Source organism: Ruditapes philippinarum, unplaced genomic scaffold, assembly GCF_026571515.1.
Source record: "Ruditapes philippinarum isolate M1 unplaced genomic scaffold, ASM2657151v2 ctg295_1_1_1_1, whole genome shotgun sequence".
NCBI classification, from domain to species: domain Eukaryota; kingdom Metazoa; phylum Mollusca; class Bivalvia; order Venerida; family Veneridae; genus Ruditapes; species Ruditapes philippinarum.
In genome coordinates this window covers 162,620-185,603 of record NW_026867200.1, presented here as the reverse complement: position 1 = coordinate 185,603, position 22,984 = coordinate 162,620, and the positions used below count along the sequence as shown (strand labels likewise).

Here is a 22,984-nt window from a genome sequence, read left to right as displayed (position 1 = left end):
ATTTTCTTATTATTATGAATTAATGCAAGTTGAAAATATATGAGAGTAATTGAGATAAAGGGTATGACTAGTATATATAAAAGTATGATCTCATGACTTTTCTTACTAAGAATTAAGTCATTGCCTTTCATCTGTGACTAAACATTGGCGTGGGGAAAAAAATCTGAATATTATCCGACTATAAAGTCAAATTATTTTTTCTCTCTAAGACCAATACGCGGTTGTATGAGTCATGTTCACAAGTAATCAGTGAATTAACAACAGATACTCCCTGTCACCACAGTCCATTAAATGTCCAGTAGTCGGCAATAAAACGGTCATTTTCCACGACTTTGGCCGTACATCTTCTCCGAATCTATGGTCAATAATTGTAATCTTGGCAATTCCTAATTTGGTATCAGGAGCTTTATATTCCCTCGTGGGCAATAAAAACACTGCATGATAAATTGCCTTTAACAAATGAACCAGACCGCGAAACCAATAACCAAACTATAGTATCAGCAAGAGTTATCGGCATAAATGATTCAGAAATTTTTCCGTAAGACTGATTCTCCTATTTTACATTTGTTTTTGTTTACCGAGAATATTAATCATTTATTTTAGGGCTGTAATTATGATAATTGAAATTGCTTTAAAGACTGTCAGAATAAATATAAAATCAATTACTTTACACTGCTTCACTTAATTACTGGCTAACAAAGTCTAAAAATAAACTTTAAAATGGAAATATAAGATAATTTACAGTTACAAGATTACCTTTAATTGCCTTAAAAGACCATGACTTGTGAACAGTTTCAAAATCAATTACTTTTCACTGATTCGCTTAATTACCAGCTATTTTGGGCTGATTGAATCTTTAAAATAAATTTTAAAATGAAAACTGAAGAATTTAATTATAGTAAAGTTTTTTTTTGTTTTTTGTTTTTTCCTAACAGGTTTTGACATTTTAATCATCTCTTTGATAAATATCAAAGTTGCTGAATTAAGGTTAATGCAAAGTCTGATTTATCTGCATTATGCAAACCAACTGAAGTGACTTTTTCTCTGAAAAGAGTATGAGGTAAAAATCATGAGTCTATTGACTGTACTGCAACAATTTCATGTCACTCGGCTAACTCTTTCAGAAAAAACAAAACAATACTTCATCATAACTAATAAATTCATTCATTCACATGTCATGTTCAGCAATCCGGTTCAATACTTTTTTTCAATAACCTTTTGAACTGTTGGTTTATTTTTTTTTCCTGTATAGAATTCCTTTATTCCAGAAAAAATTGTTCTACAAGAAAAAGTCAATAAAACTGGCACTTATGATTTTAAACATAAATGGAGATGGAAATGGAATAGGGATGAATGTAAACACAACTAGTATCATGTGACCAGTCTTCCGAGTTTATACAGAATGATCAGTGGTGCAAACATTTAAAATTGACCTTAACATCACATGAACAAAAGGTTAATTATTATATGGTAAAATGATTCTTGGAAAGTAAAAAAAAACAACACCATTGATTAGTTCTATACAAAAAAATCAAACATTAGTAATTTATATGGAGTCAAATTAGATAGCTTTATGGAGTCAAATTTGATACTTTAAGCTAATTGTGTAAATAACACATTGTTCTCCTTAGACATAAAGTCCGGAAATCAAACACAAATGCTTGCACTTCTGTCATCATTACAAGTAATTTCAGTCTTTTCCACAGAAATTAAAAGAAATTTCAGTCTTTTCCAAACAACTCTAAAACTAATGTATGCATTTTTTTTGTAATAGTCAGCCTTAAAAATCGCTCTTATAGTAAGGTTCAAGCAATACAATATTCAGGATAGCTGAGCTAAACTACTGGTCATCACCTTCAAATACATAAACAACTTGGCCTGAAGTCGGTAGCTTGCGATATTTTTCAGCGTTTTTTTTTTTATAGATTTCAGTTTTTCACTGCTTGACTACAGTTCAGTTTAATAAAGAGGAAAATAGACATAATACATTAGACTTTGCAGACCTGTCAAGTATTTATGTACATAATAAACAAAATTTAAGTTAAACTCTAAATTCTGAAAATTTTGTTGATAAACGTTATAATTTCAAATATTTCTTTTAATACCTAAAACATTACACCAATAAGAATGTGAACATTATCAATTTATTGAAACCGCATTCTTAATTAAACTATCAATAATTCTTTAGACTTTTGAAATTAAACACATAATTTCCTTTCATAAACCACAAAATCACATATCACAGATCCCAAAGAAAAAACTTCTTTCATGTGGTGAACAGTCAAGGAGGAAACAAAGACCAATGTTAGACTGGAAATAAAATATTTCTTTCCTGGAAGGCAGGGAACAGTCAAGAACTAAACAAAGACCATGGGAGAGTCAGAAACAAAATATTTCTTTCCTCCATGGAACATTTGAAATACTAAGCATAAAGTATATTGCTTAATAAAAACGAAAAACAAAAAAAAATCCCTTAAACTTTGCTGCAATGCTTTAAGTGAAAAGTTTGAAGATGTCTCAAGGCAATAGGGCCCTGTTGTGGAACACTGTATCATAAAATATTCAGTATATCTGAAGGTATAATATAGTTATCTAGCTATAACTTTGGATAAATCACTTTTAAGAGCCATGTTTATCATCAATAAAATGCAGCAACAGTTAAGCAACAATTGCATCAAAATTATGTTGGATGTTTCAGCATCTCTAGGAGAGGAATTGTGGAGTCCATTTTGTAACTAGAGGATGCTTTTGTAAAAAAGCGCATGTCTCCCCCACTGCTGAGAATAACTGTGAATGGAAACAGGAATGGAACTGGAGAAATCCGGAAATGAGAAAATGACCAATGGTCACTGTGACCTTAACCTTTGACCTACTGACCCCATAAACAAGAGGGATCATCTGCTCAATAAGACCAATCATCCTATGAAGTTTGAGGGTTGTAGGTCTAAAGGAACTCTAGTTATCATCCGGAAAGGAGAAATTAACCAACGGTCGCTGTGACCTTGACCTTTGACCTACTGACCATTAAAACAATAGGGATCATTTGATTAATAAGACCAATCATCCTATGAAGTTTGAGGGTTGTAGGTCAAAAGGAACTCTAGTTATCATCCGGAAATGAGAAATTGACCAACGGTCACTGTGACCTTGACCTTTGACCTACTGACCCCAAAAACAATAGGGATCATCTGCTCTATAAGACCAATCATCCTATGAAGTTTGAGGGCTGTAGGTCAAAAGGAACTCTAGTTATCATCCGGAAACGAGAAATTGACCAACGGTCACTGTGACCTTGACCTTTGAACTACTGACCCCAAAAACAATAGGGATCATCTGCTCAATAAGACCAATCATCCTATAAAGTTTGAGGTCTGTAGGTCTAAAGGAACTCTAGTTATCATCCGGAAACGAGAAATTGACCAACGGTCAGTGTGACCTTGACCTTTGACCTACTGACCCCAAAAACAATAGGGATCATCAGCTCTATAAGACCAATCATCCTATGAAGTTTGAGGGCTGTAGGTCAAAAGGAACTCTAGTTATCGTCCGGAAACGAAGAATGGACGGACGGACTGACGGACGGACGGACGGACGGACAGGGCAAAAACAATATGTCTCCCCCCGAGGTGGGGGAGACATAATTAGACCATTTATGCAGTTACTGTTTTTTTTTTATCCTGGTTGGGTTTAACATCGCACCAAGACAGTTTGGGTCATATGGCAACTTTCCAGGTTTACTGTTGTAGGCAGACCTCAGGTGCCCCTCTGTACATTATCTTAGACACACAAGGGCACCCGAGTAGAAACACCAGTGTTGACCCTAAGCTAGATGGTTAGCTTTCTAACATGAAGAATCCAAAGAGGCTGGGCAGCTTGACTTACAACCCTGAGAGGCAAGTGGTTTGACGTCAACAACCTTAATAACTAGACCACTTAATGCAGTTAATTAAAAATAACAGGTTGAAAAAAAATATGTTTTTCATCCGTTTTTTACACCAATTCTAATACATACACATTTTGATCATATAATCACTATAATCAGTCACCCAACTGGCTTACAGGATAACTAACCAGTAATTACCAATTTAGACTGCAAGTGACCAACTTCTTATCCAATATGATTTCTGAATAAGCGGTGCAAGACAAAAGAACTATTTTCTTATAGATGCAGTAGTTTATAATTTATAACTACAGTGGCAGAATGACATAGTGATGGTCAGAAATAAAAATACTTCAAGCACTATCTTACAAACTGCTTTAACAAAATCATTTTAATCAATGCATGACCAGGTATGGGAATTTTCTTATGGATTATGACAACTCTGGCAGGTTTGAATATAATTCCATCTTCATTAACCATTGTAAAAGCTGCTGAGAGAAAAAAATGGATAATAGCCAGGGTAGTAGCAGAACAATTATCATGGATCAAGATTTTGGCATTCCAACAATAAGATGTGAATGTTAAGTATATATCCTCAGACCTGGAGCTTATATGTGTAACTGACCTGACTGTATTCAGTCAAACTTGTATTGATCTGAATTAAATGACTACCCATTTTTGACACTCCTTCAATAATCAAAAATAACAAAGTTACACCTCCAAATAAAGCGCCACTTAATTTACTGTAAAAGCCTCGTTCAGTCTCTCCCTCTGCAAAACAACCCATTGTGAAAATTTCACCTCGTACAGGAAAGGTTCAGTTCCATCTAAACAGAGTGAAAGCCCTTAATATACAATAATACACTGAAGCATCAAAGACAAATTGCTTTATATAGATGGCTTGGAACAGTGGTGAGACAAAGGAAAATTTGCTATTTATTATTCTACAAACAATCAAGTTTCACTTTAATTTCCCTTCATTTCCCTATGTCAATTATAGACCAGTCTACCAAGATTGGAAATCAATGAGTTTTTCTATATATTTTTCCCTGGCAAAACTCCCTGCAGACGTCAATATATCTTAAGTAAAGGATAACAATCGACTGACCGCAGCTTAAAATAACTTCAGTCCAAGTTGACTTTAAGAAGTCATTTACAGCTCCAGACATAATAAAAATGTTTACAAAACATTAAAATGGTCTACAGATTCTCAAGGAGATAAGAATCTTGGTAATAGGATCTGTCCCCCCCCCCCCAAAAAAAAGAGTACCCAAATTACTGGAATTACATAATACCAAATTAGAATGAACCTAAATAAAGGGATATTAACAAATACCAAATTCAAGACGTCTTGTACAACAGAGTAACAAATATGAAATTAGACAGGACACAACTAATAGAATAACACAATCTAAACTAGACATTGCCTTAATCAAATCTAACAATATCTAACAATTCAGAGGATCTGAATAATGGATCATGAAACAAAGTTTACAAAATTGAGACAGTCACATTAGTGCACTATATCTATCAGACCACATATCTTATTTTTTGAGAAACTTTTAAATGGCACTCTTATTTCCAGTTAGGATTTTAATAGCAAGGTCTACATTTGGTTATCAAACGCTACTTTTTTTCAAAATGTTGCCAAGAAATTGATGGTAGCTTTCCCTCAATCCATCCACGCGGATGGATGCAAATTGACACAGTCAGGTGGCATTATGGGTTGAATGTCTGTGTTTGTTCCATGTACTGTACTTTAGGGGAAAAAAGTAAATTATGGGATCAAAAGAGATTGCTTTTAGGGTTTAGAAAGAGTTAAGAAAAATAAACCCATAACATCAACTCAGGAAGAACATCCGTCTGTCCGTCTATCCAGAGAAAACTTATGTCAGGTATACCAAGACCTTTCGTCCTTTATTAGTACCAAATTCTATTATCAAATTCTCAATGTAAAAAAAATACTCATATCACTGCATCTCCTGAAAATTTACTTCCTGAATATTTTCTTAATATGGATAAAAAAAATGTATATATTTCAGACATTTTATTTACGTAGCACACTATGTGCTTTACAAGTTTTCTCGGAAACCTCGCAAACTTCTTGTTAGTGGCTGAAACAGATGCGGGGAATCAGTCACGGATCGGGCTATAAACAGTCTGGATGCAAATGATTGCTTGTTTTGTATGATAAGGAATCGTATGGTAAAACATACTTGGAGAAAATTTACTACCAATTAAATGAAGATAAACAAAACACGGACACCTATAAAAGGAGTTAATTATCGCCAGTATACATGGCTTCCTGAAATCTCTGGAGATTTTTGGTTCCGATACCAACTTTTTGTACATTTTAATCAAAGAAGAAATTTTAAATCATTTGTATATCTCCTCTAATTGCATTTTACTTTCATTTAACCCTTATTAAGTCCCTGAATTTCCTAAAAAGACTTTTCCTGTTTCTATTTTTGGAACTGACCATTATCAATTTAGGGGATTTAAAGATGAAAATTTATATTTTGTCAGCCGCAGCATTTTCATTTTTATCTGAGGTAACAGATGCCCTAGAGAAAACAACCGATTTGGCCAAGGGTCATCATGGACAATATTTAAATTTCTGGCTGGAAATTCACCCGATTCTGGCTTGATTTAATTCAACCGATTTTAATAGAATTTAACAGATGATTTTTATGGATCACAAATTTGATTATTACCTGCACCCTGGTCAGTCAACAGTATACAGCCTATAGTAAGACTCAGAAAGGGATGTGCGGGCTGGCCTGGATTAAAGGTCAATTAAAGTTGGTATTTTGCAAAAAAATAAAAATAAAAAATTGCCAGTGTGTAGAGTTTAAAACATAACTGTCTACTTTGTGTGAAGTCAAAACATGTTGATTATATATTTACAGTGTAGCAATTTTTACTATTTTTAATTATCAAATTTGAGCAAAATACATCATTATAAGTCTAAGTCAAGGAAGGAGAGTAAAAAAAGTTGCTACTCTCATCATCGCAAAACTGTAAATTGGGAAAAAAACTTCCGAGACCTTGAAATTGAAATTTTTCCTCCAATTTTCTTCTCCTTTAACAACAATTTTTTTCCCCTTCCTTTACAATTTAAAACAGAATGTCATCCCATTTAAAATGTTTAGAAACATTTTTTCAAGTAATCAACAACTTGTTTTCTCTTTTTCATGACGATTTCATTCTTTTATCCAATCATCAGGGGACGAGAAGCAATGCCATTACTTGGAAAACTGTAATCTTAGAAACAATGTGAGAATTTTTTCTCCAATGGAATGTTATCACTTTGAACCATATATGTCTGTAGGAAGGCACCCCTGAGGACTTTATTACTCTCGTTCTAAAACCCTGTGTGTTATACCTCATTGATAAAATTCACAAAATGCTGGCTGTAGACTACTAAAACCAATTTTAGGACTGTTTTTGTTTTTTTTTAAACCAGATATTCTATACTTATTAAGGTACAGATTTGAAAACAGTTAAAAAAACAAAATTCTGAAATGAATGAAATATAAACAACAGTTACTGCTTCATTGAAACTTTATTGAAAGACACTCAAGATTCCCTTTTTCTGATTATTTAAAGGCACTCAAGACCTGCCGAATTTCTTAAATTGTTTAATCAAGCTCCTATTTTTTGGAACAATCTATTATCAATTTTGGGAATATCAAGAAAAAAATTTAAAGTTAGTTAGCCAACAGTAAAGAGCATGCAGTCAAAATGCACAGATTTACAAGCAAACCTCAGCCCCAGGGCTCTATATTGGTGGCAAAGGCTAAAACCTTTTCATTCCAGCAGGGAAAGGGCTAATTCATCAACTTTAAAAATAATCATTAAGAACAGGTCAATAAAATTCCACATACAGTATAAAACTGTTGCAAATACTGGTAAAGACATGATCAATAGGTATGTCAATATGGAAAATGAAGCATGTTTTTCTCAAGGAATTACACTAAATATGGAGTCATTAACAGTGTATAAACCATAAGCTGGAATGATGGATGAGGGTTTATAAAGAACTGAAGGAAGCCAGGAAATTACAGGGCTTTTTTTTTCTTATAAAAAACCCATTAACCAATATGTTTAATCAGTGTAAAGTAAGACTGAAGAAACAAATAGATTCTAGAAAATGTTGAGGAAAACACAAAGGTACAAACACAGCCATTTTAAAGAAAATGGATGGATGGGTGGATGGATGGGATAAGATGGGTTGGGTCTAATGGGTGAGATAGATGGTTTGATTGATGTAGGAAATAATGAGATATATAAATGAATGGATGAAACAGATGAATGGATAAATGAGATAAATGGATGATGAATGAGATAAATGGATGATGAATGAGATAAATGGATTATGAATGAGAAAATGGATGATGAATGAGATAAATGGATGATGGATGAGATAAATGGATTATGAATGAGATAAATGGATGATGTATGAGATAAATGGATGATGAATGAGATAAATGGATGATGAATGAGATAAATGGATTATGAATGAGAAAATGGATGATGAATGAGATAAATGGATTATGAATGAGAAAATGGATGATGTATGAGATAAATGGATTATGAATGAGATAAATGGATGATGTATGAGATAAATGGATAATGAATGAGATAAATGGATGATGAATGAGATAAATGGATTATGAATGAGAAAATGGATGATGTATGAGATAAATGGATCATGAATGATATAAATGGATGATGTATGAGATAAATGGATGATGAATGAGATAAATGGATGATGTATGAGATAAATGGATTATGAATGAGATAAATGGATCATGAATCACTTAAACAAATAAATTACCTTTAATACAGGAACCAGCCTCTGATGATCTTTACTCCGGATGTTGATCTGAGAGATGATCTTTGAATCTTCGGACAAGTATCGCTCGCTGGTCATACCATTTTGCTGGTACTCGATACTCCAGACAACACGGCCGCGATCACGAGAGTCATACGTATCCTCGGCTACCTCCATCTGCCATCGGAATAATTCTTGTACTCTGAAATTATAAATGATTAAATCCTGAGTAAATTTTTTAACAACCAATTAATAACAAAAGTATCAATAATTAAACTGCTGTATTGTAACCTAAAACAAATAACGGAAGAGTGGGTGGGTGGGGGTGGTTGGGCTAATTGGGGTCTTGGGTTGGGGCAATAGTAAACAAATCCCAAAAGGACTTCCAAAACCTGTAACCTGACATTAACTTTGTTGCAATCAAATAGATGATTAAATTAAAAAGAAATCCGGAAAAAATGACTATTTTCCAGAAATTTTCCTAAAAGGTACCACCTGTTCTAATTCTAAATATAAAGCAGTAAAACAACCAGTCTTAAAATTTACTGCAAAATCAGTGAGAAATAACCGACAACTACAAATCAATTGCTTCAAATATTTTTTTAGACAAACTAAAACTTTAAATCAGCAGAATTCCGTCTGCGCAGAATTTTCATTTTCATTCAATAGTAAAACATTATAGATGCTGGAACACTGCGACGCGCTGCACCTGATAAAATGTCTTTATTTCACTTGAATGTATTACATCTAAAGCTTTCACAAATGACGATTATAAAACCTGAGCGTCAAGGGAATATAATTAAATCTTAACAGAGAATCTGCGTGCATCATTAGTTTCTTCAGTCCCCGCATGTTATCGAATCATCAAATAATGAAAAGTGTAGTATTACATCAATTTCAATAATTGAACAGCAAATAGTGACGATAATAATAATGTATTCGTTACATTCAATGTTTCGCTAATGCAAGCATAACTGCTTGTTTATCTAGTGTGAAATATGCACTATGTGAAATTCGTCTTTAAATTCAAACATCAAAAACATTTTATTACAAATTTACATTATTTTTTTCTTTTGCATTATATCAAAAGCAACATAAAAGGTATAACATATGGAATGTGTGAAAACGCAATGGCGCCTTTAAATTTGTAACGGTTCACTTTTTATTACTTGAAAATGTTATCAAAGGGTTGTATTGACCATACTAAGGTTAAGGGGTATGCCTCTCAATACAGTGGTCATGGGTTCAAGCCAAAATTATGTTTCCCCAAATGATACCAGTACTCTGGTTAGTTTTAGTTCCACGCAGCCAAGTCTCAGACTTAGTTTAACATATCATCACTTCGGAAGATCTTGTTTCACATTTTATCCGGTACATTTTTTTTTCTCCAAATATCAACAAGAAAAAGCTGACCTGCTGATGCATACATAACTTATTTCTTTTCTTTTCTTTTTTTTGTACATAAAAAATAAATCAAATTATTTCTAACAACAAAGGAGGGAAAATGTTAAACTAAACATTCACACTTTCTTGACTTTAATGGCGCGTAACAAAAACATGTGACAAAATAAAGAGGATGACAAAAACGAAAAGCACATTAATGTCAACCATGTATCAGTCAAACTGATTAACAAGGTGAAAAATAAAATGTGACATTTTGACTCTTTTTAAAGTACAAAAACTAAGTACAATTAGTGCAGGGAATTTATTTTCAGTCGTCATATAATGGACTTTAATTTTCTTTTACAATAATTAGAACTCTGTAAACTATGTATATGAAACACAATTTCTATTTAACACAATAGTATTTATATTAATATCTCATAGTTATTTTGTTATTGTTGTTCTTTAAATACTTATAACTAAGTGAGTACTTTCATTTAAAATATTTGGCAAGATTTTTATTTTTTTGTGTCAAAAATACTTGGTATATATTATTAGTTATAAAGATTCTTGACAGGTTATAATTATGGTCCTATATAAACAGCTATTTGTAAATATAACCCAAACCCTAGCTGCTAGACGCGGGTTAGTTATATTGCAAACAACTGTTTATATATGGCCATATTATCAAGAATCTTTATAAGAATTTATAATACGACAAACTTGCTTTTTAGAAGGAAACATGAAATAACTTTATAATTTCTCAGCAGCCATGTATGAATTTAGTTTATACAAACGTCAAGGTGATCCAATGAAAAGCGATGTTAGAAACAGCGAGTTACATAACGTGCAGTATCATAAAAATCATCACATCAACTGTAACATTGCTACATTCTTCAAATATAAAAAATACATAAGGCATTCTTTAACACACAACAATATTTCCCCAACAAGTATTAAATTTAGCCCCGTCTAGTATGAACATTTCAACAATGTCAAGTGATGTCAAGTAATGTCAATTATAGCTGTAGCAAGAAAACACAGAACATAGATGTTGTCGGAAATTGCAACTGGCAGGAAAATACTTCAGTCAACCCTAGTGTAACGATTACATCTTCGCTGTTACATGTTAACACAAACAAAAAAAGGCCGTCTCGCTCCCTCTGTACCGTACTTTTTTGTATTTTATTGTAACTTTTATCATGTACGCAAGAACACTCGTTTAAAGTTTTCTTGTAGCCGATGTACTTGTTTTTGATGTGTCATTGTACACCATAATAAACCATGCAAATTTTTTTTTTTTAAGTGTGAAAAAAAAATCAACTTCAATTCAGTCTTTAAAGTGGTTTTAACAAAACAATTAGGTTCACCTGATTTAAGATTAATTGATGAAAGTTACAAGAAAAAGCTGCAATAAATCTGAATTAACTAATAATTAACTTGAAACATACAACATTATTACATACATCCTTCATGCAAAAAATATCTTTAAAGCCTCCAGATTCGTGCTAATTTTCATGAAAAATTTGAAAATGTGTTTATAAGTATTATTCAGTGAAATAACCAAAAGGAAGCAATTTACACGATATCAATGGCACTTACAACCTACGTAAATTACTAAAAGAGGACAAAATATGCAAAAATAACCCTTACTGCGTTAGTAACGCAGTAGAAATATAATTATAAATACTGAAAAATCGGTCATTAATCGCACATAAAATGTAAATTATTACTAGAACTTTAAATCTTTACACTTTTCCTAAAATCTTAGTACATTTTTCTCAGGTTTGATTTTATTGAAATATTTTCGCTTATCTGGAGGCGTGCAGCTTTAAACTTTGATTTTCAACGATTTAATTTTTTTTTTTTTATGCTTTGGCTTAGTAAGAAAGAAATTATAGTTCTTGGGCTTGGGCTTCTTTCTGGTACAAAAAATACAGCATACAATATATATTGGTCTAAAACAATAAAATAATTTGGAATATCAGGAATATCATACATGTATTATCTATATAATGCATCTAATGTTATTAATTCAAACTAAAGTATAAGCCAGAGTTTTGTTTTCTTTTTCACATCCTTAAAAAACATTATAAATTCTGGTGTTATTTTCTTCACCTAATACGTTCATTCAACCCAACTGTCATTAACAGTGGCCAGCTAAAAAACCGATTATCAAGCCAAAGTTGTAAATCATGATAAAAGATGATCTCCTTTACACTTGATCTTTAACACAGCCTGGCAAACCAAAGTGGTGAAAATCATAAATCACGACACGGTTATATAGGAGGTATAAGCGAAATATCTTTACATTATCAACACTTAGATTTCAATTGTTTGGGTTTTTTTTACACTGATTTTTAACAAATATTTTGGTCATATCTCCACAACCAGTCTACCTAGTCTCAATATTTCAACGGCAAGACAGACCGATTTTATAATCTGATATTTCATGGATGTCTGTCTTTACGCGTAAATACGTAAAGAAGGTCGACCATCGTCTGCCTAAAGCGCACAATTTGTTGGGCTACCAGTCTATACCTATCTGGCTTTCCTTGGTAGCTAACCAGTTACTACCAAGTTTTTCGGCAAGGAACCATTTATAATTCTACATGGTTGACTATTAACATTATTGTCAGTTTTTTTTGTGGTACCCATATTCTTATCAAAACGACACATAATGAAAAAGAATTCTTTAAGTTGGTCATAAAAACTCTTGTTTATTTTCTAGCCTTATAAATTTATTAGTTACATATATCAAAACTACAAATTAGATCATATCTGATCAATGCCATACATTCTGTAAAAGTTGCCATCCAACATTTAATTTAAGAAAAAATCTGTAGTTTAATCTGTCTTTCTTTAAAAAAACACAACCCTAACTCTTTAGTAAAACATGAAAATAAATGTCCGCCATAAATACATTAAAAACACATTAATGCAAATAGGTTTTTGGCTCCAAATTTGTATTCAATGGATAATGTTGTTTGAAAATTTACAGCCTGTATTCTCTATGGTGTAATTTAATCATCTACAATATTTGAGGAAAATAGAAAGAAAACATGCAACTTTCAATGTATATAATCTATCAGAATTCATTCTGACTTTATCCAGAAAAGTTCAATGTATAATTGCTGGTACTAAATACCCTTATCACTCTGAATGTCTTAAATGGACATGTCCATCAAAACCAATCAACTGTAAGGGAAAATTATAACAAATGAGCCGCGTCATGACAAAAGCAACATAGTGCGTTTGCTACCTGAGCATGGATCCAGATCTGCCTGCGCATCTGAGCAGTCTGATCAGGATCCATGCTGTTTGCTTACAAACCCTATAAACATAGAGAAACTGATAGCGAACAACATGGATCCTGATCAGTCTAAGCGGATGCGCAGGCTGGTCTGGATCCATGCTGGTCGCAAAGCCATTATGTTGGTTTTGTCATGACGCGGCTCAAATGTACTAACTGAATAGATTACAGTGTACAATAGTTTTAGACATTTTAGGGTTATGCCAGCTGATCTTGGTCTGCCTAGGTTGCAAGGATAGATTCAGTTGCTGCCATCAAGGTAAGACTTATTTATTTGGTGCTTTTTAAATACTGTACATTTTATATGTCAAAACTACTTATAATACAAAATCATTTGTTAACTTATCATTTGTACATTACATTCTGTGCAGCCATGTCTATCAAATTATTAACCCTTCCACTGCAGGCAGTAAAAGTGACTAGCTTTTGCCACAAGTACAGAACCAGGCCTGAGCTTGCACATTCTTGTTGGTTGTGTATGTTGATATCCCATAATAATGATCAAAATTATGGGACCTGGACATATCCATTTAAGAAATTCAGCAGGCACTCAACAGTGAGTATAATTATTCATATTAAATTCCAGTGCATAAAACTAACATTTTCAATTTAATACTGCAACAGTCTTAAACTTTTCTTGTAGAGGAAGAATTGCTCAGGTACAATTCAATATAATTATGAAAGCCCCTGCCCTGCTTTTATGCTGGAAGTTTGTATCCTTAAATAGTTTCACACTCACACACATTAACAGTAAAGTCAACTAAGTTTTGTTTTTTTATTACAATGGGAAGTAAAATAGCAAAAATAGCATAAGTGCTGTGTCAAACAATATTTACTTTTTTTACGATAACTGCCCTTCTGAGAAATCTTTTCGCGCCGGGGTAAAATGCTGAATAAATGCTGAATAATATTAATCTAAGAAATTGTAGGAACGAAAAGGGATCTATAACATAATGGAAAACACTTATACATTGCAGACAGTTAATATCGATTTGTAATATTACAAAATATATCTAAATGTCAGAATAGGCGAGAATAAATGGTCATGTTTATCATGTTCATCCACTTTATAAATGTTTCACCATTTGCGGTCTATCTCTCAACGCAGGCATCCAAGAATAAAGTTCCCGGAAATTACTCAATATTACAACTGATCCATTCATTATATTTGAAATAATAACCCGTTAGTTCTGTGGATATAAAACACACACACTGAGCAACTTTAATTCGTTGCGATTTATATCACATAACATTAGATATCTGAATTTAACGTTTCATTCCAGTAAGTCAATATCTTCAAGACATTTGAAAGACCTCATTTTTATGGGCAGCTGTGAATTTTACGTTAATCTCCTTTTTCCTACAACAATAACAAAATTCATTTACCCAACGTTGTAAAACCATCAAATTAAGACCCTAGCCTTATAAAAAGACCATAGTCTTATAAGTGGTACATCTATTATAGGTGAGTAAATATGAAAAGATGCATATTGCCTTCATTATAAATTTCAATAGCAGCAGTGGTCCTACAATTCTGTCTATTTAGCATTATTTGCAAAGCCATTATTCAGCAAAAAAACAGATTTTTTTTTATTTTATTGAAGCCAAATTTTCCCCACGAAATTGGCTACTTGCGGGATCAATTACATATGATTATCATTATTGATATACTGCAGAAGTTTAGAAAGTCTGAAGGCAACGTTAAATGCACATGTACAGGGAAATCATAATGTACAGATTTAATTTCAGAAATTACTACATGTTGAGTGGAATTCGTCCTTAAGTTCATACAGAATTTACACAATTCTAAAACTCTCTTTTTTGCATTTGTTTGCATTAAATTTTACTAAATGGTTGGTAGATTTTGTGTTTATTTTGTGTGCATCTACCAGACACAGGTTCGTTTTGTGCTTGTTGTATTTGTAGATACCTGAAAGGTTCATTTTGAGATTATTTGGTTTGTATCTACCTCATATTGTATGTTTTTGTGTTTGTTGTTGTCTAAAAAGTTTGCTGATTTTTTGTTTATTTTGTTTGCATCTTATAATCTACCTGATTGGTTGATTTTATATAATTTTTCTTTATTTTTCATCTACCTGATTGGCTGATTTCATCCTTGGTTGAGTTTGTTTTTGTTGCTTTTGTATCTACCTGATTGCATCTTTCTCTGTTTATTGCCTTAGCATCTACCTGATTGATTCATTCTGTGTTTATTTCGTTTGCAATAAGCTGATTTGTTCATTCTGTGTTTATTTTGTTTGCACATAAACCTGATTGGTTGATTCTGTGTTTATAATGTTTTCATCTACTTGATTTGTTGATTCTGTGTTTATTTTGTTTGCAATGACCTGATTAGTTGATTCTGTGTTTATTTTGTTTGCATTGACCTGATTTGTTGATTCTGTGTTTATTTTGTTTGCAATGACCTGATTAGTTGATTCTGTGTTTATTTTGTTTGCAATGACCTGATTTGTTGATTCTGTGTTTATTTTGTTTGCATTGACCTGATTTGTTGATTCTGTGTTTATTTTGTTTGCAATGACCTGATTAGTTGATTCTGTGTTTATTTTGTTTGCAATGACCTGATCTGTTGATTCTGTGTTTATTTTGTTTGCATTGACCTGATTGGCAGATTTTATGTTGATTTTGTTTGCATTGACTGGATTTGTTGATTCTGTGTTTTTTTTGTTTGCAATGACTTGATTTGTTCATTCTGTGTTTATTTTGTTTGCATCAACCTGATCTGTTCATTTGGTGTTTATTTTGTTTGCATTTACCTGATTTGTTCATTCTGTATTTATATGTTTGCATTGACCTGATTGGTTGATCCTGTGTTTATTTTGTTTGCATCTACCTGATTTGTTCATTCTGTATTTATTTTGTTTGCATTGACCTGATTGGTTGATTCTGTGTTTATTTTGTTTGCATCTACCTGATTTGTTCATTCTATGTTTATTTTGTTTGCATTAACCTGATTGGTTGGTTCTGTGTTTTTTTTTTGTTAGTGTTGGTTCTGTGTTAATTCTGTCTAGCAGTCTAGTGCCAGTTAAAAATGCAAGATTTCTTTAATTATTTTGTTTAAAAAAAACAAAAAAACATTTCCTATAAGAGAGGTTACAAGGAGTAATTATGAGTCTGAGAATGACATTTGAAGATTATTGCCATAGTAGTAATGTTACACTCAGTGTTACATGCAACGAAAGACAAGCTTTAATAATTCATCATGAACAATGTCGGGGAAAGTAATTTTCCTTCATCTTTTAGTGGCATTATTCCAGCATAGGAGAAAAACATCCCCCTTGCTGGGAACTATATTGCACACACGAAAACCCAATCTAATGAATGGAGAAACCAATTCTCACAAGAATCTTTTTTTTTTTTTGCCTTTTCCTCAATAAGAAAAAAAAAATCAGTATCTTCGTGAGTAGAGAATATATATTGAATAGGCTAAGTTATAAGGCACTTAAAGCTTGCAATGCAAATTCTTTTTAATTTTTATGCACAAAAAATATTTTGTTACTTTCAATAAAGCTTGCGGTTTGTCAGATTTGAATAAAGTCCTTGTTGGGAGTCAAAGCCACAGCATTGAGGGGCAAGTGGTTTGAAGTTAGCAACCTTAACCACTCCATAAGACCCTTGGAACAAATGTGTCGGCTGATCTTGGGCTTTACTGGTAGCAGTTGTAGAACCTGTTGCTGACAACAGGCTATAAAGATTAATGTTATTTGATCTTTATAGGATGAGATTCTCTGCCTTTTGCCCCTTTTACAAGATAAATTTGTGAACTGGATTTGCCCAGCATAGAACTTGGAGCAATCAATTTTAGGTTAAACTTTAAACGATTTCAATATTAAAATACAAAAAAAAAAAATGTTACTAAAAATTCTTGCAATACCCGAAATCAAATTTATCAAGTACTTCAGAATTTACTATCACTGCGGCTGCCAGAAAATAACATCAGTAATCGCTAATCTTAAAATTGCTATTTCAAATAATAAAAACATCACATTATCTTACTTCCAATATATTTCAATACATATTATAGCAGTTGCTCAAATTTATTACAGTTATATATATCATTATCGATTTGTATTTTTTAAATTTATTGAGCATTTAAAATTTATAATACTTTATTTAAATTACGCGATGCTTTTCGATGTGGTACAAATTTCAAACGATCATACAGGCTTGGAATTTAAATTGGAATTTCGTGAATTTTGGCAAATTTCGTAAATTTCGCCTAAAAAAAGATATCATTGAAAATGATCAACTATATCAAAACATTTACTAGCTTTCTATTAACAACAAATAAAGACTGTGAAAAATCTATGGATAACAATCAAGCCTTCGGCTATTAAAGATAGACATAAAGTAAATGTGCAAGACAGACTGAGTTTGTTAGAGCAATTAATAAAACATCTGAGGCTGATTCCACTACCTCCCATCTCTCTCACATACACACAGTACACTACAATAATGTTATACAGTGTTTGAAGTCAGAATCTTAGCCAGATTTCCTCAGAAAAAAATCAGACTTACATCTTCAGGAAAAAAATACTTTCTTTTTTTCTCTTGAAGAAACGTTTTAAACATCAAGACATAATATTGGCCAAAAAAGTTTCTAGAAACATTTTAAATGTTGTTTTAATCATAATAGCATATCAGAGATACTCTGAAACTCAGCAAAGTCCACCTTAACTCTCATGGTAGGAACAAAAACGTACAGTGACAACTTGGTGAATATGTTAATATAATAAGCCCATTTGGCAAGAATAGATATTTTAACGTTTATCGGGAATCAAACTAAAACGCTATGCGGCTAAGTTGCGACATTTACATTAATCCAATTCCATTAATAACTTGATGTCTCATATATACCTCTTCCTATTAAAATTTTTGTAAATGTATTTTTCAGCTGAATTATCATACAGAAATTTTGTTGGTTTAATATATTTCCACCTATATATTATAAATATATTTAATATTATTAAGATTTTGATAAACCCAATGGCTTGTAAATCAAGTTTGCTAAAGGTGTTTTATCTTCTATATTAACCTACAGTAAGATAGGTCATATAAAGGTTAAAGATGATTTACAGTCTTTTCAACACATTATCATTTTATATCTATGTCTTATCAATATAAAATATTCTTCTTTTATATTTGATGAACAAGGTTTCCTAACTTTATTTCAATATGATTTCATAGTCATTTTACTGCAAATATAAAATTATGAATTTTTTTATCAATATCATCAAACACATTAAATAATATCATCTGCTAGTACTTAAAATATTAAAAAGGGGGCTTAATAAGGCCTGCTGTAGAAGCACTAAATGTACTACATGATCATTATCAGCAGCAGCAACAACAATAACACTACAATCATCATAATCATCTTCATAACCACTACCATCATCATTGTTATCATCATCATCATCACCACCACCATCATCATCATCATCACCACCATCATTATTATCATCATCACCATCATCATCATCACCACCATCATCATCATCATCACCACCATCATTATTATCATCATCACCACCATTATTATTATCATCATCACCACCATCATTATTATCATCATCACCACCATCATTATTATCATCATCACCACCATTATTATTATCATCATCACCACCATCATTATTATCATCATCACCACCATCATTATTATCATCATCACCACCATCATCATCACCACCATCATTATTATCATCATCACCACCATCATTATTATCATCATCACCACCATCATTATTATCATCATCACCACCATCATTATTATCATCATCACCACCATTATTATTATCATCATCACCACCATCATTATTATCATCATCTTCATTATGATTATTATCATTACTATTTTGTTTCATCATCATCTTTTTTATTACCACCATCATTATTATCATCATCACCACCATCATCATTATTATCATCATCATCATCACCACCATCATTATTACCATCATCATCATCATCATCACCACCAACAGCAGCAGCAACAACATCACCATCATAATTATTATCATCATCATCACCAGCACTATCATCAACCATATTAATCACAATCATCAAATACCACCATCACCCACACCACCAAAATCTTCATAATCAATAACAACATTAAAATACAATTAAAATCATACATGAATCAGTTTTTGTTTTGTTATTATTCCATCAACACCTGCTGGTAAAGAGAAAGTACAGCCCAAGATTGGGTACCTGACAGCTGCAGTTGCTATATCAGTCAAGCTTTTTGGCAAAATGAATAAAACGAAAACCAAAATTCTTACAACATCTCCAAGCCAGAGTAAGTGGGAAAGCAATACTTTCAAAAGCATTCCACAATAAATTAGGCATATCAAAAAGATATGATCTCATTTTTTCTGATGTTTTACACAGCACAGTGAGATCTCTGTGATAGATTTTTAGCAGTATTTCAAACAATGCTACACTTTTATCAGGGAAAGGTTTCACAGAAAAATACATTTATATTTATGATAGTTACAGATAAATTTGTATCTTTTTACTATGACATATATCTTATTCAAGCATTAATCAGTCTTATTCAATCTGTTTGGGCTCTTGAACATCAAATAGTTCTTATAAATTTCATTATACTGTTCATGGTTTCTTTTTCAAAGGTTTTCGTATATATCAAATGTGAGGTAAAATTTGAATAATAATATATTTGTTTGGAAGGGGGGGGGGGGGGGGCAGGGTCATGGTCACCTCACACCCACAATCTGAATCTGCTTGTGTATGCCAAACTCCTATAAAATTTTGATATCATTTTAGCATATTTTAGTGAAAATCATGCAAAAACAATTGGAATTTACACAAAAATTTGTCTCATAACTACTCTGAAAAATTTGACTTGTGACACTTCTGGATAACTATTTCATGGGCCCTCAGGAAGACTAGAAAAACACCAAACCCCCTCTGGAATATGCATTTCTACTTGTACAAATTTTACAAAAATTAAAAAACCTTGATCAGGGCCTGGTAAGTGTTGTAGCATCTAAGGCATAGAGTTATTAGACTGTTTAACACCTGGACTTAAGGCTTTTAAACTGTGTTCTCAATCAAGCCTCAAATAGTTCACTTTCATCACCAAATTCTGCCAACATCTCTATTCACAAACCATTGAACTCTGATGGCCAATTTCAACATCAAATGAACAAGGCAGATGAAATGAATGTTTACACTTTTTAACATTCATTTGAAATTGCTATAAACATTTTTTTTTAAATAACAAGCACTGGGTTAAATTCAGAGCCAATAAGTCTATCAGGAAAAGACTCTGTTAAAGCACTTTTTTCTCTCCAAATGCATCTAAACATCATTTTACATGGCCGTAAATTGCTCCTAATTTAGTTTCTCTGCTCAACAAATATTTACCATGTTGAGTCAAGTCTAATTAGCCGTTCTTTATTGGAGCTATGCCACCTATTATCCTTCTAAAGTATTCAAAAGAAAAGTTCATTTATTATTCATGCTGAAAATGTGTCCCATAAACTGCTGTTCCAGAGTATCTGGATTAATTTTGTAACTTTATGATTCTAAGCAATCATATAATTTTGTACACGGCATGTATGATAAAATTTTATGCTGGTACTGAAGTTAAAATGGAATTTTATTTTTTGTATTTTAGAGCTTTTTTTCTATTTTTTTTAAATATAAACCAGAGATTTAAGTCATGACTTAATGTTAAAGGTTTTTTTTACATGTAGGGACTGCAATTTTTTTTTTCAGACTCATGTACCATTTGATACAGGTCTAGACTAAACAGGTGTGTGCAAAATTTTGGACCGTTCATCATCGAATATCCCAAATTTAAAAAGCTTTCTTCAACTTGAATTGGGCTGAAAATCATCCAGAAATCTATTTTCAAATGAATAGTTGTTTTATTTTTTTTTACCATTCCTTCGCACGCTTTTTTGTTTTATTGCAATAGACCAACATTTAGTGTGACTATTATATTAACACTATTAGTGACGACCATTTGCCGCCACTCAAAAAACCCTTCCAGCAAACATGTCATGCTGTACAGTAGGACCTATTTTCTGGGAGAAAATACAATTGAAAGTTGATTGTACAAAAATGGCGCCCACATTCAATCAATGGTTAATCAGCGTCTCTCTGTGTTAGAGGCAACAAGGTAAAACAAATTACATGTAAATGGGAAAAGACAGGCGAGAATGCCTTTATTTGTCTTATAGTATATCTAAAAACAGCCAGCTAACTCCAGTAAATAGTCAGAGCTACAAAAATGTAATTTCAAACAACGTTCATGCAATCAATCACAACTTTTTTTTCTCTCTTCCAAAACACAAGCACTTCAAAATTGGTTTACTCATCCAAAATTAAATTAAAGCTTACAAGTTGTATTGTAAACTTTATTCTTTTTAAATTGTGATAAATTTTTATGCAAGAATTGCTTTGACACTTTGAAGTATCAACTGCTGAACTTTTTATTGAACCTGATGACAAACCACTATACTTTATTTCCATACATTATAACTTAGCACCTATAATCTTTTTATTTTTTAACCTATGTTTTTTCAAAAAGTCCCAAATATGGCCTAGATAATCTAGAATTAGCAACCCACACAATTAACTGTCTAAAGTTCAAGCCACTTTCAGGCATTATCTTTTTTTAACACCATCCTTTTAACTAGAGATCAATAATTACTCCTTTTTCCAAGAACCACAATTTTATATTCATTACTAAACTCTAGTTGACACACTTACTTCATAGATTTCCTGTATATTTTAGCATCTCTAACGAAGGCTGTCACAGTTCCAGTTTTCTGGTGCTCTTTAATATCAACTTGTATACTCCACTGACTAGAAGGGTCCAACATTCTGGCGCCAGTAATACGTAAACCTTGCCTTACGCGAGCCCTGTAAAACATATAAAAATATTTCATAAATTTGATGGTTTAATAAAGAGAAAATGCCAAAATTCTATGGTATTTTATAAATTGGATGGATTAATAATGAGTAAATGCAAAAATTCTATGGGTCAAGCTCTACTGTCGCAGAGCTTCTTGCTAATTGCAAGGCTGTTACGGTTCAAGAGAAAAACTTAGGGAAGAAAAAAAGGAATCCTGTAAGAAATTGCCTTATATGGCAAAATTAACAACAACGGAATTTCTTAAAAATACTTAAAAAGAAAACATTGCAGGCTTCATTTAATTGAACATCTTTTTTTAACGGAAGTCGTGAGTGCATTTTTTAGCTAACGCCCATATGTCCCTAGACCAGTGGTTCAAGCTGAATTCAACAGATGAAATTTTGAATTAAGAAATATCCGTAGATGACACGACTGTCATCAAAACTGCACTCATTGCACTCAAGGACACCCAACGTTAATTGAATCTACAAGGAAGCTAATAATTAATGTCCCTTTGATCGATACATGTATTTATGATATTAATATCACTGAGCCGACAGGAAAGAAATAAATTATTGTAATTACAAAATAACATAGTGGTAAGATAGCTTCACAGAATTTTATTGCAATCTTATGAGATATATTGTCATGTAGATA

General features: G+C 32.2%; 1 protein-coding gene across 1 annotated transcript in view; it reads right to left on the bottom strand.

The window, feature by feature from the left end:
* LOC132735264 (transmembrane protein 132E-like) overlaps positions 1 to 22,984 on the bottom strand; it is a 50,699-nt gene that overhangs the window by 20,479 nt on the left and 7,236 nt on the right. Inside the window, exons 3-4 of the mRNA XM_060722202.1 lie at positions 22,183 to 22,335; positions 8,721 to 8,919 (exon numbers count right to left, since the gene is read on the bottom strand). Of these exons, the coding sequence (XP_060578185.1) occupies positions 8,721 to 8,919; positions 22,183 to 22,335 (352 nt within the window). The remainder of the gene's footprint in view (positions 1 to 8,720; positions 8,920 to 22,182; positions 22,336 to 22,984) is intronic.